This window comes from Colossoma macropomum, unplaced genomic scaffold, assembly GCF_904425465.1.
Source record: "Colossoma macropomum unplaced genomic scaffold, Colossoma_macropomum, whole genome shotgun sequence".
Lineage (NCBI taxonomy): Eukaryota > Metazoa > Chordata > Actinopteri > Characiformes > Serrasalmidae > Colossoma > Colossoma macropomum.
Window position 1 is genome coordinate 18,607,918 of NW_023494794.1, and position 19,080 is coordinate 18,626,997.

The 19,080-nt window shown below is 38.5% G+C and overlaps 1 protein-coding gene across 1 annotated transcript in view; it reads left to right on the forward strand.

Moving 5' to 3' along the window:
- Positions 1–2,067: 2,067 nt before the first annotated feature.
- snx19a (sorting nexin 19a) overlaps positions 2,068–19,080 on the forward strand; it is a 42,307-nt gene continuing 25,294 nt past the window's right edge. Inside the window, exons 1-8 of the mRNA XM_036581020.1 lie at positions 2,068–3,645; positions 4,086–4,224; positions 6,218–6,318; positions 6,431–6,547; positions 7,685–7,776; positions 7,885–7,981; positions 11,714–11,861; positions 13,143–13,266. Coding sequence (XP_036436913.1) covers positions 2,068–3,645; positions 4,086–4,224; positions 6,218–6,318; positions 6,431–6,547; positions 7,685–7,776; positions 7,885–7,981; positions 11,714–11,861; positions 13,143–13,266 — 2,396 coding nt within the window. The remainder of the gene's footprint in view (positions 3,646–4,085; positions 4,225–6,217; positions 6,319–6,430; positions 6,548–7,684; positions 7,777–7,884; positions 7,982–11,713; positions 11,862–13,142; positions 13,267–19,080) is intronic.

The following is a 19,080-nucleotide window of genomic DNA, read 5'->3' on the forward strand; positions in this document are numbered from 1 at the left end:
TAATATTAAATAATAGTGAAATTATGATACAAAGTAAAACTTAGTAAGATTTATACATATGCTGTTGAAATATATGCAGAGTATATGGGTAATGGGTAATAGGCTACTTAAATTATAGGCCTTGTGTAAATAAGGAACTTCATTGAATTGAATGAATTAGCCTTTTATTACTGCCTGTTATTACCTGGTGCTGTAACAAACCTCAGTTCATCCTCATTGCATTAAAATAAGTGTATGTTTGCAGATTGTTGCCTTGTTGTTACACTGGCTGTGTGCTGTGCTGTCTGTATAAAAGTGCCTCAGCTGTATATGTTTCTGAAGAAAGTTTTCTCTAATTGTAACTGCTTCATTTTAAATTCAATTAAAGCAGTTCAGTTCACTTTGCTGTGCTGTGGTAGTAAGTTACCTTCATGCGACTCTTCACAATGAAAACTTGACATACTTGTTTTCTGCTTCCTGGTATACTAGCTACTGCATTCTTTTTCAACACACATGGGCGGTTCCTTTCTCTGAGTTAGGCTTAATGGAATTCTGGGAATGAAAGTCTGACTATACTGCATTGTTGCTGGACTCACAGAAAGCAAATCCACCTTTTTAAAAATACTATTTATTGCAAAGTAATGTGAAAAGCAGTACGAACTGTGCTAGTACGCTGCCACCAGTCCAATAATTTACAAGTTAAACATCAATTGTGTGCATATCCTGTATTTTAGCATATTTTCTGTCACCGTTTTATAAAAGCAATAAGCCACAAGTGACTGTGTGTTTCTGTGATTTTATCACTGGTAATGGATGTTTCTAAAACCTCCTTAGCAGTGGCAAAGTCACTGCAACGCATCGACTTAAGTTACAAACAAGAATAATCACAATAAGCCATCCTCCACCAAAAAATGGAATTCTTTCAGAGTAGGGCTGCCCAAAGTCTGGCCGAAGCTGGCCCGTGAGGATGTTTGATTTGACCAGCCACCCCCCTCACCCAATGAGAGGAACATGTCTTTGTTCTACGTTTTAATTGAATTTCAGAAGTACTTTAGTAACAGGTTATAGCATAATATAATATAGTGTAGCATACATAGACTTTTAATATTGTATAAGTATTGTATACATTATATATATGAGTACACACTGTAAAGCCTGGAGACGAGATGGGGTGTGTGGAGTCAATAAAACTTAGAAAATATAATTTCAATGGATTATGGAACAATTATGTTCCCTGACTAAAGGTACTGAGATGTATTCTTGAGGGTACCACCCAGTGACAAGAGGGCTGCTGCCCCAGTGAGAGATTCGTACCATTATTTTTGAGTGTACAGAGAACATACTCCTGCCCAATGTAATGTGCAACTACTGTTTATTTAAGATGCTCGAAAAAATAAACAAAACAAAATATAGCTTGTACAAAAGGACACATTTTGTGTCTTATGTATTTTTTCCCCGATATGTTAAATGCATATTTCAACATATTTTTTTTGGTCAAGCATTTGCATACGCCTGGTTAACATGAGCATTCTCTCCTCCATAGTGCCCTACATAGGCTGCATTTATGCTGTCATTTATGCATTTATGCTGTGACATATAAACTTTTTTCAGATTCCTGTGTGCTACACTAGAGGGTAGTATTTAGCTCCTGTGGGGATTTGCTGGTTACAGGAGAATAAAACTTGTCCTCACGGTGAACACATGGTGGAGATAATCTAATTAAACTGAAGTGGATTAGACTTTCCACCGGTCCCTGTGGATAGCAAAGTACTCACAGAGAAGGCTGTGTAGCCATTCTTAGATGACAACAGGAGGGCAGGTGACACGCTTATGTATGTAAGTGTATTTTTATAAGTTATTTTCTAGAGGATATTCCAATGTGGGGAAGCAGCTTGCCTGTACTTTGCTAGAACTGTATGTTTTAACCACATGCAGCTCATAAAACTGCCCTGTAGTTACTACAAGTAAAATACACCTTCATAGCGAATAAGAAATAAGATGAACAGTTATGTCTTTAACAGTATATTATACAAGTGAGTTAAAACAATATATCCTTTTTTATTCAATTAGGATTAACCTTCTGGTGAAATGCCCGGTTTTGAAGGTACTGGCCCAAGTTCAAGGGCTCTACCTATGTTGATGGGTCAGAGGAGCATTGTGGGATTTGTGGTCCTGATCACATGGTTAGTCCTGTTCTACCTGCTGGTGAATGTATGGCTCCTGTGTATCTTCACCAGTCTTTTAGTGGTGCTGGGAGGCTGGCTGGGCTCTCGTGCTGCTCTGGATGCTAACAGCCTGCTCCACTTGGAGCACTTCCTGCCATTGGGCCAAGCACCTCTTCCACATGCGTCCTTGGAGAGTGAGAGGAGGCTGGATTGGGAAATTCACTGCGCTGTGGAGAAGGCTGTAAGGGACTTTGTGTCATCCTGGTATCGCACCTTGGTGTCTGAGGAAGAGGGTGAATTTCAGCAGGAGATTAGGGATGCCATGCTGGCAGCAGCCGCAGAGCTGAAGCGGCGGGCAAGACAGGTGGACAGGCGAGTGCTGGCCCAGAGAATGCTAGAGCTGTGTGGATGCCATCTACAGAGCTTCAGTGAGGGCAAAGGACTCCAGAAGGTGGTGCCAGCCACATCTGTAAAGCCACAGCAGCAAGGACCCCGAAAGCAGGAGGGCCGAGAGGGTTCCAGGTCCACCTTGTGGAAGCTGTACAGCGAGGTTGGTGTGCCACACCCTGCCCTGGCCAGTTCTGCAGCTGAGCTCTGTTATTCCAGGGCTGTGGTGGACCTGTTGTTGCATGTCCTTGTTCCATACCCACACTTGGAGACCCGCACTGGCCGCTACCTGGTTGGGGAACTCATCACCTGCAATGTTCTTCTGCCACTGGTGGCTCAAATATCCAATCCAGACTGGCTCAACAAGACCATTGTAGACGTTTTCACCAAATCTGCAGGCCAGGACGCCGAAGGTATAATAGAGGAGCCACCAAGCCATTGGGATCGGGACTTCCACACACCACTTCCATGGGATCACTCTGAAACCTCCAGCATGCAGACAGCAAGGTCTAACTCTACCCTACCCCTCCAAGAATCTTCAGAGTCCAGCCTACAGACTCTTTGGTCTTCTGAGGATTGCACAAAAGGAGGGCTCACCTCAGAATCACCCTACCTAGAAAGAGCAGCCCCAAGCCCAACTGAACTTCTTAGTTCTCCATGCAGGTCCAGCCGGCTGTACTACAACATTGATTATGACATAGAGTCACCTTTATCGGATAGCAAGAAGATCTCCAATGAATCTCTGGATCTGAATGACTCTGAAGCCAACAAGGACGAAACCTTCTGTGACTGTATCAATCCTGCTGACTTCTGTGGTTTGGTGTGCCTGGATGATGACACACTGGCTGTTCTGGGGAAACGTATTAGGCCAAAGGTTCTCATATCAGAGCCCTTGTCCCGTCCCGAGAGCCCCATGGAAGATCCTTCTGCTGGAAGTTTGCCTCAGGCTACAAACTCTAGCCCTTGTGGAACCTATCTCAGCTCCTTTGGTTTGGAAAGTCTGGGCAGTCTGGAGGGACCAGTGGTTATTAAGAACCTCAGGATTACTGGTACAATCACAGCTAAAGAGCAAAAAGGCAACAGTAGTCATCCATACACTCTCTATACTGTGAAGGTAGGCCCATGCATATTTAATTTATTCACTGTGTTTTCTGTGGTTAACTTTGCCATGTATTTACCTCACTAAGTCGTAGCCTACACTAAGAACTGGCACAGCTCAGCTAAGTTGCTACAGTCTCTAGAAACAGTGGTACAGCAGAACTCAGCACCTTTGGGTTCATCCTGTGTTTTAGGAGCACCATATGAGCTACATTTTGTAATATTTTCATTAATAATGGAAGACCGTTTTAACAGACAGAAAGCTGGGGGGGCCCTGGCTTCCAAGTGAGAGGGCCTAGGCCCCTCAGGCCCTCCGTAGCTTCACCCATGCGGTAGAGTATATTCCACATCTAATGTGGCTTCCCCTGTGAAATAGTGGTTCCCATCCATTACAGTAAAAACATGAGTAGATATTAATTGATTGTAATACTTATGAATTTATGTGTATGTGCACAGTATGAGACAGTAGTGGACACAGACAGCCTCAGCACCGATCAGGCCATTGGATATCATACCGTGAACCGCCGCTACAGCGAGTTCCTCAACCTGCAGACCCGTCTAGAGGAGAGATCTGACCTTAAGAAAGTGATTAAAAGTAAGATATAGTCTTTCAATCATTTATGAAATGATAAATCAGCATTAATCCTTAACTTTGATGTCATACAGTAGATCTTGTGCAATTGTGTAAATGGATGTAAATGTAGTGTGCTAGCATTTACTAGAGTTACACATATTTTAAGGTTTGATATGATTTCTGACTTTAAGATACAGTGTGGGGAAACAAGTAATCAGATGCTTTTGTTTTATTTTATATACTTCCCGTGCAGATATCCACTTACAATGTACACACATAAGACAAAAACCAGCCACTTGACAGGAGTTGCAGGATGACCTAATGGCAATAAGCAATGAACTGTACCAACAGTAGCATTTAGGCAAATCAGAACTCTTTTGGAACGATATGGTCAGATGAAACAAAAATAGAACTCTTTGGCAATAATTCAGCTTATAATGTTTGGAGAAGGAAGGGTTGCGCGTATGATGCCAAAAACAATGAAGTTCAAAGGGAGCTGCATATGGTACCAGGGCATTACGCATCATCAAAGGAAACACATATAGTTTGATGTACTGAATTTAATGTCATCAGCCTAGAAAGCCGAGAAGATGGACGTTTCAACAGCTCATAATATACCGCCATCATAAGTCAAAACTGGTTTCTAAAAAAGATGAAGGTGCTTTGATGGCCCAACCAATGATTTAAATGGGCCAAAAGTGAATCACAATGCTGCTGCTGCAATAAAAAAACCTAATTCATTCTTACAGCAGGTGTCTTTAAACTGCGGTTGTCAACATCGGGTTGCAACAAAGCAGTAATGTTTAAATACTTTTGTCGTGTATCAAGTTTTTTGTTTATACTTATGAATACATACTTTATAAATTTATATTTATAGGTACAAACTCAAAAGCCATTATGTGTGTAAATTAAAGTGGGTTTATTTAACACTTTTATAGCTACTATAAAATGACTAACAGAAAATCCCCAGGTTTTATGAATGCCATGTCGGTAAATATTCCACCATATTCTGTAGAAAAGGAGTTTTTGAAGTGTTTGTTAAGTATGGAGGCACTCGAATGACCATTTTTCTATTGTACTTTTCAGAATGGTAATAAATGGCTTATGATTTGGTCATTTTACAGTACCTACTTAAAACTACATGCTGATTTTCTATCTGTTATGAAATAATACAGTAGTAATTGGAGTGGTTATTAGTTGGTAATAAAATGGAAAAAAATTATAACAAACTCTAAATACCCATAAATGAAATTTTAATTTTCCAGTTGATACAAAATAATTCATTAGTAGCAATTACATTAAAATGAATGAGAGTAATACTACACAAATTGTCACTAATTGTATTATTATTATTATTATTGTGTTTGACATTAATAAGGATAAAGCATCCATCCATCTGATTAATCATCTTATCACTCCGATTCTTTTAAATCAGTATAGGGTTTGTTATATTAGGGTTAATACCCCAAAACTATGAAGTAGTCTGTCTTTAAATGGTCAGGCACAGTTTGATGTACAGGCATACTTATAAGCTGTAATTACAATGAAACTGTATATCTATACTATAAATCTATATCTATACTATAAACTATATCTTAACTTATTATTTATTAATAACAGAAAATTTGCATAAGAATTTTCAGTAAGTACAAGTTGTTACCATTACAATTATAACTCATTATTTAGTAACAACTTGAAACCTAGAATGTATTTTTTGGTACAAGTTGTTACCATGATATTACCTTATCATTACTCATTTATTACCAACCCATGTTTCATTATGCTCTCTGTGGGCCGAATCAAACTGAATTGCATTGTCTTACCTCAAGTGTACTAGTTACCATAATCCAGATTAAATTAGAGAGTTGTCGATTGATGACTGTAAATTTCCATGCCAATGATATATATATTCAAATGTATATACTGTACGTTATATTTTTTCCATATCACCCACCCTTAGTATTATAAGACTGATCATATTACTCCCAGAGAAAAACATATGCCTGCATTACAGATATCAAAGGCCCAAAGAAGCTCTTCCCAGACCTCTCGTTTGGAAATCCGGACGCAGAAAAAGTGGAGGCCAGGAAAGGCCAGCTAGAATCATTCCTCAAAGTAAGATACCGCATTTTCTTTTCTTCTCCATAATGTTGCCAACAGTTTGATAGATGCAATAGGACTGTTTCAAAGGGGTCTTCACTGTGGTTCTCTCTTCCTGTCCCTGCAGAAGTTGTGCAGTATCCCCGAGGCAGCCAGGAGTGAGGAAGTACAAGAGTTTTTGGCCCTCAACACTGATGCCAGTGCAGCTTTCGAGAAGAAACCATGCGGCTCACGCATAGACAAGGTCAGTCCCACTGTGCTGAGATCAGATTGATGCATATAGCTTTGCCAGCATTTTATCCCTGTCACAGCAAAAGGTTTGTATAATTGAATTGGCAAATATTGTAGGTGAGGAAAAAAATGGCCTTAACTTTAATGTATTATAATGTAATAAGATTTTATTCGAAGTCATTTTGTTAAAGGGCCCATATCATGCAAAACTAATGATTCTTTACATTTATTAAGGTATGTAAGATACGATTAAGTTTCAAAGTATACCATTTACTCCCTAGTCCATATACGGAAACTAAGCGGCAAAAAAAGCCTGTTTTGATTTCAGTGTTTTCATGATTAGCAGCTCAACACAGACTCAAAACATTTCACACACAGAGAGCCAACAGTGTCCAGAGTTAATATAATAACAAAGTTATCAGGTAAAAATATTTAATTTGATTATATTAATTAAAAAATCTCAGAGCCAATTTCTGTTCTGCCAGCAGATAAGAGGGCATGAAGAAAGACGCTACAGAAGGAAAAATATAAGATCCAAAATGGTCCAAATGTAATCAGACCACCTTGAAAATCTGGCATTTTTTCATTGAAATATGGAAATAACAACAGTAAGTTGTAGAATTGTGAAAAATTAAAAACACAGAAAAGTTATGACAATGAAAATGAAAAATTACTACTTTTAAGACTCTTTAAATTGAACCATATCCATGACATTGACCATGTTCAGGCCTTTGTACAAACAATTCATCCTTTTTTAATCTTATCCCTTCTAGTGAAACACGCATTCAGATGACTCTCAGGTGGATTTGATCTACCAAACAGAGGCTTTTGCACAAACTTATGAAGTCCATGCCAGCTTGAGAGCACACATTAAAGCTGAAGGGCGGCATACTGTACCAAATTCTAAGAAAATCTAAAATTCATTCATCAACATTCAAAGATTCTACTTTTCACACAAATTGTTATGTTGATAACCTCATTTGTATCAAACCAAAAAGGCAACATTGTTGCGTGACACCAATATCAGTATATTGGTATAGACTATGTATCTATACTAGGCCTGTTGTACAGAGTATACAGGGCTTTGTTTTGTACTGTTTACTGACACCATCATGGCTCTATCCTTTCTGCCTGGCATGTGGTGGAACAGATGGTAGAGAACATAGTGGACACGCTGAAGACTGCGTTTCCTCGTTCGGAACCGCAGAGCCCCACGGACGACGGAGAACCGGACGCGGACGGGTAGATCGCCAGACAGCAGGAAGAAGTATGAGTGTGCCTTATGTCTCCCCTGTTACAGCCCGGTAAAATTACTGCTTGCATCGTAATGCATTTGTGAATTTATTTCAGGTCACGACTAAGGTTTTCCAGTATAATAGCCTCCACCACGCTCAGCGTTCCAGACTTCCAGCCCAAAATCACGTACTGCTTCAGTGAGGGAAGCACGGTAAGCTAATCAGCCTCTAGTGTTTGGAAACTTTGGGAATCTGGAGTGTTGATTTTATAAAAATAAATGAGGCATGTTTTAATTAGGCACATGGCACAGTACCACTTTTTCATTTCCAACACTGATACCGATAACTTGAGTGTCTGCTGATATTTTCAAGCCAGTAAACTTTAAAATGAGCTGCTTTTATTGAAATTACCCTCCTAATAGCAAAAAGGCAAATGCAGCAAGAAAGCTGTAAAATAACAGCGTTTCTCTGCAGAACCTTTAGTGCCTTTACTTTATTGAAGGTGTTTGATTGTAATAATTTAGGAAAAATCTGTAAAATAACAGTTTTTGTCTGCAGAACTTTTTGTGCTATCGATTTATTGAACTTCTTTAATCATAATAATTAAGGTAAATTCGGTAAAATAAATTTTTATCTGCATGGATTTTTGTGCTCACTTTAATGAAGGTGCTTGTAGAAATTTGTGAAAAATCTGTAAAATAACGGTTTTTTATCTGCAAAACGTTTTTTGAAAATCTCTGTAAAATTATTGTTTTTGTACTTTTTTAATTAGGATGTTTTACTTTTACTTTATAGTTTTTGTTTGTCAGCCGTTGCTGCGAGTCCATTTTTTGCAGAACTTTATTACTTTTTTGTACTTTGTTCAAAAGCAGAATGGTAATTCTAGAACTAGCTAGTTGTAGCTAGCTACTTGTTGTTTCTATGTTGATTTGGAAATCGTTATGCATTTTTGTTCTGTAGCAACATATTTCCAAGTGAAACACCACATAAGGGTGGGTCTCTTAGCTAGAGGTTTTTCACTTGATAATAAGTGGGGCTGATGTAAGGGGGCGTTGAAACATGTCCTCCATTTCAAAACCTCTGTGCCTAATCCAAACTATGATGAAACAGGTCTTCTGTCTTCAGTGTCATCAAATATTCGTATATTTGATAAAAAAAATTGCCTATTGCAATTTTACCCCTACCCCTTGTTTTTGAGTGTCATCCTAACCCCTTGGAACTGAGTTCCAAGGGGTAGTGGTTGAAATCTTGCCCTAATGAAATGGGACAACCCTCAAATAAAAAAACAAACAAATATTTGCCTCACTAACAGGCTATTAGCGGTGCTCTGTGGGTGACCCGGCTCGACTTCAGTGATAGCAGAGAAGGGAAAAGTTCAGCAACCTCACTGCCAGGCTTTAGTTACATTTACGGCATCATATGCTTTCAAACAGGGGGTATAAGGCAATTATTTATTATCGCCCACCCCTAATTAGTTGGTGATACGAAGCTGAAGTCAGTTATTCACCAGCTTCTTGTTTGAATTTTTCTGTTCCACCTTAAATGATGCAGCAGTTGCATTCTGGCGCTTCAGGCGTCAATACTGCCGGACTATTTAGGGTGGGATGGGAAAGTTAGCTAGCAAGCTCCCAAGACATTAGCATGCTATTAGCTTTTATGGTTATCATAATTTTTAATGGAGAAAAAATACTTACATTTGTGTGTTTCTTTGGTTGCTCGCACAGCCATCTTGCTGTTTTTCCTTTTTTCTCTGTTTGGAGTGGGATTCTGAAAAACCTCCGTTTGGAGGGCCATGTAGCCCTAACACTTCGCCCTACCCCTCTATCTCGACAAAAATTGGGGCACCCTTACCCTAAACGTGAATGCGCAAAACAGAGCTAAGGGCTAAGTGGTAGGGGCAAGGGGTGAAATGGGACTGAGTCTTAGTGCCACCATCCATTAATCTGTAGTGACGCCCCTGGCAGATACAGCTATTTAAAGCTATATCAATAATCAACTTTAAAATTCCATTCAAAACCATAACATACCATATCCTGGGCTTTAAGTTACAAGCTACTGCAACTGTTATACATGACTGCTGATACAACTTCATCTCTTTCCTCTGCTAGTTGGCTTTTTAACCATACCGGCTACATGTCTAACAAGAACAACAAGAAAAGCATTTTATCACAGTTCTACTGCAAGTTTATAGCCAGACAAAACAGTTACTCACACACGTTATGTACGTTATGCTCAAACCTCTTAAAAAAAACATTTTGCATTGCAAAGTTTGCATGGCTAGTTAATTAGCTCACCGAGGCTAACGTGCTGTGGGCAAGTGCGTTCCATTGGAATAACCTGTTCCTCATTGCCGCCTCCTCCTCTTCTGTCATGAATTGCCAAACATGTAACATAGTTGTGACACACATCTGAGTGGTGAGCTAATATATATATATGATATTAGAATTGATTAATATGACCGGGAACATGTTTCAGCAAGGTAAAAAAGGTCAATTTTGACTAGGCTGACCTTAACACTAGGCTGGGTACTGTTGTTAAAACAGTATGTGACCTACTTCACTTTACGTTATGATGTGCCACAATAAATATTACATATTTCAGGCTGGATTTGTTACAGAACTAACAGAATTTGTTCTTTTGTTCCTTCATATGAGATCCAGCATATTGATACAGGGTACGAGATCAGTGTCCTCTTTAGTCTGAAGATCCCACAGAAAAAGCAGTTTTATTTATTTTCTGGCACAGTTTTGCTTTTATAAGCCTCCTGAGTTGTGCAGAATGTAGTAACACTTTACTGTAGGGTACTGTTCATAAGGCTACATGACATACATAAGCTTGTCATGACAACTGACATAACTCTACATAAATGTTGATAAATGCTTATTCCAATAGGCAACTTTGATCAAAATTGGCAAACGTAACCTTTATTGTGAATGACGCCTGGTGGAATAAGCATTTATAAACATTTATGTAGGGTTATGTCAGTTGACAAGCTTATGTAGGTGTCACATAGCCTATCTGATACCTGGTTAGGCACATCAATACTTTATTAAATTAAATCAGCAGTGCTGGTGATGGAATGTAATAAACCTGTGTGATGACTGGAGGCATCCAGCAGAAATCTGGAACCAAACTTTGTTCTTCAAACTATCTTAAAAGAAATATTAAAATATTAGGAACTATTAAAAAAAAAGAAATTCTTGTTACGTTTTAAACTGAAAAGGTGCTTTGAACTGGTGTGATGTGTCAAGTGGTGGCGAATGAATAAAATGTATTGCACGCACACAATAACTGCCAAAACAAGTAAGCTTAACGATAAAATTGTGAACCATTGTTTACAGTGAATGAGTAATTTAGTTCTGCTGGTGTGGCAGCTGTCCAGATAGGGTTAATTGAATGTGAATGTCAAAATAGTTTTCTTAATGAGCTATTTATCGTCATTTAAATGTGTCGGTAAAGACTTTTTGTCTGATATGGTTGTGTTGATGCTACATTCTAAGGCTATTTTGTAGCAGTCGAGAAAACTGTTAATCATTGATGACTTTTATTATGATAAATGTTAATATGCTGTTTTCTTAAAATGCAAAAGCACCCAGTAATGTTGCAGAATGTTCATATGGTATATTTGTTCATTCTGACAGATTGCAGTACACTGCATGAACCATAGGGGGCGATATGACTTCTATTGTTTCTTTTATTTCATAACAGAAGAAAAGGTGCTGCACAGATGAAATTTTTAACGACTGTGGCTGTGACAGGGATAAAGTGAGACAAAATGACAGAAGGCATAATATTCTGATTAGCCCATGGATCATATAACAGTTGATGGATTGATAAATTATAGGAAGAGTTGTCAGTTGCAGCCCTACACTTTGCCTCTCCTTTTCTCTCTCACCTGTTTCTCTGCTTCCTCTGTAACACCTGCGTTTCTGTCTTCTTGTCAGGTCTTTAAAGGCCCTTTAGGGATTGAGGGCTTTGTGCTGGAGCAGGAGAAGAGGATAGATGGAGAGCCCAGAAAGAGTAATACAAGAGGTGAGGAGCAGGAAGAGAAGGATGGAGACAGAGCAGCGGAAAAGAAAACAAGAGGAACAGGTAAATCAACATGACATTTGCTGAGCTTTTAGGCCTCAGTAATGCATTACTCGGTATTATCCACATGGGGGCGCTGTCACTCCACCACAAAGACAGGAGTGAGACCTGTTAAGCCTGAATGAGGGAAGAGGGAGAGTCTATTAATGCTTGTGAAAAGTACCTTATCAGATGTCTTGGAGCTTTTTTTTAAAATTTCATTCTTGTTTCTAATGTTGCATCCTGTTTGGAAATATGCACCAAATTTATTTTACGGCCAAAACCATTATATTTAAAGCCCTTAAATGAAAGCATATGCAGGACAAATATATAGCTGTGAATATAGTAGTGTTTTGAGCAAATTAAGCAACTTATTATTAGTAAGGAAATGTGGTTTAGAGCTTGTGATTTTACTATAACTTTATAGCCATAGTATAATATGATTACAGAGCATAGTTTAACTATTGATTTTATAGAATTTGAATTTGCATTGTGTTAACATTCAGACCAATAGAAATGCTTCAAAATGACTTTTGGGGAAAAAAAATCTGGTTCCACTGACTTTTCAAAGTTAAGGATGTTTCTCCTTCTCCTGTAAGTTTACCATTTTAGAGATAAAAGGCTTTGTCACAACAGTTGTCACATGTTTTGTTGTATTTACAGTAGTATGTTTTGTTTATTTCCTAAGTCAAAAGAAGTTAACACATCCTCTACGGGAAGCAAACTTAAATTTGGTCATTTCTATTTATTAACATATTGCATAAAATATAAAATGTGCCATAATGTCTGCACAGGACACTTTTTAAGTTGTATTTTTTGGCCATTATGTTAAATTCAGCATATAAACAGTAAATGTGCAGTTAAATCAACAAAATTGTAATTTTGGGTACTGGGGTACCCAAACTTTTGCACAGAAAAAAAATATGTGATATATATATATATATATATATATATATATATACACACATACACACATATATATATATATATAGAGAGAGAGAGAGAGAGAGAAAGAGAGAGAGAGAGAGAGAGAGGTGCATGATAATATCAGTATCATATCAGTGCTTCAAGCTGATATTTGATGATGCATTAATTGTAGTCCAGAATAGCAGAACGTTTAGGCGATGCTACGTTACATTTCTTTGTAATGGTAGATTTACTTCTAATTTGTACATTTTATAAAAGGTTTTGCATTGGCCTGATCAGATACACATGAAAAATATTGAATACTGGAATTAGCTCACAGCTCTGATCGGAGTGCATCCCTAAAATGAGTGTCTTTGTAAATCATCTGAATGTGTGCAGACACAGCTCTGGCAGATGTGGCGCTAAATATCCTGTGCTTACTGATGAAGGACCAGTGGAGCTGGCTGTGTACAGAGAACATCCAGAAGACCATCCGGCTGCTCTTCGGCACTATCATAGAAAGGTTCAACACACATGTGCACACATACGTACACAAATGTTCCCAAATTGAAAACGATAGTTTGGATTTTCTATGGAACAGATAACTGCTAGCTCCAGTGTTTAACAGTACGAGGCTTTACTTACATATACCCGACCAATAAAAGCATAATCTTTCTATTATAAGCCCTTAACTCTTAGAAGTGTATAGTTAATATCATTTCGCCATACTATTTAAATGTAATTACACAATTTCATGGTTATATAGTAACATAACACACAATGATAATCACATTAAGAATCCACAACAGAATTTGTGATGACTAGTAAGAAATAATTAATATTAAATACACTTTACTTTTGTGTCACTACACAAATGTTTGGAGTTACTGTTGTCAGTAATACAAACCAATGGCACATTATTATTATTAAGTGCCATCAAGTCGATTCTGACTTGGGGCAAAAATATGGATAGTGATTCTCCAGAATATCCTGTCTTCCATTTGGATCTTTAGGCTTCTGAATGGCAGGTTCATGATTGTTCTGAGTGCTGGTTGTCCTCTTCCTTTTTTTAACTGTTCCAAGCATTACTGTCTTTTCCAATTAATTGGTTCTTCTCAGAATATGTCCAAACTAAGATTAGGTTATCTGGGCTTCGAGCGAGAGCGAGACTTAAGGTGTTAGTTTTCTTTGCCATCCAAGGAACTTTCAAAAGTTTTTGCTAACACCAAATTTGAACTGCATCAACATTTTTCCTGTCTCACTTGTTTATCATCCAGCTTTCATGTCCATAAAGAACCACTGAGATAACCACAGCCTGTACTTGTTCTGCCAAGTGCCAGTCCATCAGTGGTAAGTTTAGCAGTCTTTACTGTCGTCGTAACCTCAGTCTTCCTCATGAGCTGAAGTCCCATTTTTTCACTCTGCTCTTTAACCTTCTTTATAAGGGCTTTCAGATCTTCTGGATTTTCTGCTGAGTTGTTTTATGCACATTTCAGACGTTATCCTGAATCCTTGATCGACTTCCTCCAGTCAGTTTGTCCATTTTCTGTCATGACTGTGGCTTGTTGATCAGTATAGAGATTATTTATTAGAACGATAAGAGACTCTGGTGTTCCCATTTTCATGAGAACATTCCATAACTTTACACGGTCAATGCAATGCTTGAAAATATCTTAAAAAATGTTTTTGTGAATAATTTTCAAACTTCAAACATACATTATATAAATGATTTTTGTTTAAAAATAACAAAAAAAAATGAACATGGAAAATGATTCCAAACTTTTGAATTTAGTGCAACTTACATGTTGTTTTCAAAGAAGTTACTGTTTTTTTTGTTAGTAAATAATACATTTTCAGATCAAAAACAGAAATGTAAGGCTGTAAGTTTAACAAGATAGTATTAATTAAGATAGTTACATTGTTTTGTGATCCCCTGCAGCTGGTTTATGTCTTACATAATGAAGGTGGTTGAAGTGCGCCCAGCACACCTGCTGAGAATGCTCCTCGCAAACGGTCAATTTATCGTCATTCAGAACAGGCCCTTTTTATTGAACCTGTTTATGAGGAAAATTAGGCCTCGCATATGAACAGAACCACATCCAAAAGTGTGTCTGTGAGAGGAAAGTGGAAAATTATGCAGCGTAGCATTTAATCGTGCTTCGCTATGTTGGCGAAGCTGTTGTTTTTGGCCACAGATTGGCTGTGGTTATCATTCATTATTGTGTGGCTGTGGGTGTCTTTGGCCGACGCTGGAGCGAAATGATTCCTGGAAGCGTACAAAGCAGGGCCTCTCACGTCTGTGTGGCACAGCGCCCAATCAGAAATAACCTAAGGGTCAAGACGAGGAATGCGATTTGACGACGGGATGGCCAGTGAATAAGCTAATCACCTGCTTTGCGCCAGGATTTGACAGCTCTGCGTCATTTCTCTCAGCCAGACACATATAAGCTGTCATTGAGCTTTAGCAGTAGTGGAGTGTGCTATCTTATGATGACAACTTTGTACAAAACTGAAAAGGCCTAAAGGTCTGACAGTTTTTACGTACGGTCCGCCGACTGATTAAGTGAAAAATCTATCACATTGCATTTTCCTTTAACCAGATATGTTATGTATTTGCTCTGTTTTACACTGGGTCTATGATGGCCCCCATCTAAGATGTCCCTGGATTGTCCAGGATTTTGGTTGCCTGTCCAGGAAAAAATAAATTCCATTCCTGGACAAAAAATTCTGAAACAAGCAGGGATGTCCCTAAAAACATATGTCATCTAGATGACAGCATACATTGCCCCAAAATGCATACCCTGCAACGTTAATGGTGCCTTCACAGATGTGCAAGTTACCGAGGCCATTGGCACTAACACACAGTCGTACCATGACAGATGCTGGCTTTTGAACTTTGTGTTGGTAACAACTGGCATGGCCCTCTTCCTCTTTGGCGTTACCATTTTGCATCAGTCCATCTCAGATGAGCTTTAGCCCAGCAAAGTTGGCGGTGTTTCTGGATGTTGTTCACATATGGCTTCTATTTTGCGTAGTAGAGCCTTAGTTTGCTATTTTAGATGCAGTAAACTGTGTTTACTGACAGGGGTTTTCTGAAATATGTCCATGTGGACATTTTCACTACAGAAGGATATCAGAGGGATTAAAGAGCGTAGGCTTTTATTATTGGTTTTAGGCCTTTCCCTTTACACACAGAGATTTCTCCAGATTCTCTAAATCTTTTAATAAAGTTATGGACTGTAGAGAAACATTGGGCCTCATTCACCAACCTTCTTAAGAAGAAATTTCTCCTTACAACCCACTTAACGCAGTTTTCACAGAGATTTCATCATTCACCAATGTTTTCTAATTTGGGGTTTGTTCTTAGGTTAGAACAGGCAGAGTCCAGAATCTACAGACACTCAAGAGCACAAAGGTGTGAACAATTCTGTGGTTTAAGAATACGTCATGAATCGGACGTAGACTTTTTCTTAGGACCTTTCTTAAGAACACATTTTAGATATTGGTGAATGAGGCCTATTGTTCTTAAACTGTTGGACTATTAGCTCACACAGAATGGCGACCGAGCCTTTCATGAATGCTCCCTTTATACCCAGTCATGATAGCATCATTTGTTACCTATTCACCTGTTTAGCTGTGATAAGTTCCAAACCAGGTGTTTTTGATCATTCCACAAACTTCCCAGTCTTACATTACTCCTGCTCACACATTTTGGAATGTGTTGCTTGCATCAAATTTGCAATTAGTGTACATTTACAATCAATAAAGCTGATAAGGTAACATATTAAATTTCTCTTCTTTGTGCTGTTTTCAATGCAATACCTGTAAAAGATTTCAAATCACTGCTTTCTGTTTTCATGTGCATTTACCTTCTGGAACTGGGTGTGTAGATAACAGTGTGTTAAAAACCAAGAAGTCAATAAGTCCATTTAATGTTACTTAATGCATTGTGAGGATTTAGGCATTCAGTTTGCACAGTGCCGATTGGTGCAGTATTTGCTTTAATCGAAATGTCAACTACATTAACCTTGTACCAAATGTCAGACAACAAACATGTTTGACTGATCAGCTACATTTGGAGTAAGGGAAACTGGGTAAATTTGATTCTTCCTTCCTTCCCTTCGATTTGACATGTCTTTATTCCTAGCAACACGGTGGTTTTAGTGTTGCTGAAGAATTGAGGCCTGTGATATTGGGGCATCTGGTTTACACATGGACAAGAAACTCTTTGCCTTATTGCCAGCGTACACACAGTTCTCTGGCATATTTCACCTTCAGAATGCCCGTGTTCCAATGGCACAAACAGTATCCTGTTTATGGTGATTGGGCCATGGAGATCATTTGATTCGTAGTGCAATCTGACCGAGCGTTCCGCAAATTATTTCCAAACTTAGACACTTGTAAATGCAACTGGAGCCATGCATGTGTTATGTACTCTTCAGGCTAAGAGAAGTGATCTGATCATCTGGAGACGATGATGGCCTTATATGATCCACAGTGGAGAGTATTACAACAGCTGGAAAGAGAGTGCTCTTAGTGTGTGTATGTAGGCCCACGCACCTCTACATTAGGATAACGGCAATCTTACAGCATGTGCTGTCTCTTTCCTAATGTTGCCTGCACGACATGCCAATACTAATATTTGTTTGCAGGCATAGCGAGCAGTTCCTCTTCCATCCTCTGCAGGCTGCTGTGAACTTGAGCCGTTCACTAGGTATGAAAAGAAGTCATAAAAAACAAAAATGTGATTTAACATTGCATTAAATGTTCTATTATGTTCTGAGAAACTTGCCTAAAAGCCAAATGTTTGTATTTAATGAACAGCACACATGCAAACGGTGTAAAGATCATTTGTACTGTGTAATTTTTTTTATGATGCCTTTTGGGACTTTTGCCAGCAGGGAACATAATTGTTCTTAAACACGAAAACAATTATTTTTTACACATTGCATGGCTTGGAAAAAAGCAGCATTTCTTCTGTGCTGTTGTAGCATCCAGGCTGAATGAATACATTTCTGCCGGCCTTACCAACTGAAAACATTATGAATGTCTATTCTGGTGGATACAGAAAAAGATTTCAGTGAAGAATCAGGATTAACAAGCTTAATCATAATGTGTTCTGACAACCAATGCTAAAGTGCTGTTTCAGTTAAGGAAGGCCTTGGCATTTACACTCTGAACATTACATGCTTCATTTCCAAAGTTTAGTGCTGCACTGGAGCTACTATGCTAATCTAGCTTACAAGTGATTCTAAATCACAGTAATGTGATGAAATGAGAGCTTGGCAAATTAGCATCATGCAAACTGCCTAAATGATCACAAACTTGCCTGAATTAGACTGAAATGTGAATTTCATCTGTAGTTGTGTCCTTTTTTTATAGATGACAGCAGGTCATATAGTGTCAGACATCACATAAGCAAGTCTACTTGAGCAAGAATTAGCACTAACATGTCTTACAACTATAGCATAACATCGGCTTGGACACTATGGCCCAATCCCATTTCTTCTTTTTACCTCTACCCCTTGTTTTCGAGTGTCACCCTAACCCGAACTGAGTTACAAGGGGTTGTGGTTGAAATCTTGCCCTACAAAATGGGACAACTCTCAAATTAAAAATAAAAAAAAAAAAACATTGCTTCATTATCAGGCTTCTAGCAGTGCTCTGTAGGTGACCCCGCACATTTTCAGTGATAGCAGAGAAGGGAAAATTTCTACTACTACTACTTCTAATTTCTGGTACTATTGGTACCAGATTGCGTCAAAATCCCTCGCAAACAAGGGTACACCCCCTCTTTTAATGGCCATAGTATAAACGGTAACATAAGTAAAACAAACTTGCTAGCAAAGCAAGCTAGCTAGAGAAACAAGCTATTCACTACCATTAGCTCATGTTCAGTGTTCAAAATGATTATTTCAAAAATGCCCTTTTATTTAGCTCAATACACAAAATCGATTCATTGAAACCACTTCAATACTTTGATTGAAGACATCAACTCAGGAGAAAAGAGATGTTTTGGCTTTTTTGCCAGCAGGATAGAGTAAAAGCTTAGTTTATCAAGGCTGGTCAGCTGTTTACAACATGATGTTTAGAAATCAGACATTGATAGTCTTGGTTGTATGTCTGTTACTGATCATAATGGAGGAGCATGTACATTTTTTAAATGCAAAGGGGATTCCAGCTGCACACACAGATCACAGCAGAGAAATGGATGAGAACATAGCCGCAGGCAATTTCAGCATTGTATTTGAACCACCAGAGACACTTGTTGGCCAAGACAGATGGAGACCCTCGGTTCAGACAGACGTACTTTGTCAGTGGCTTGTTGGAATAGCTG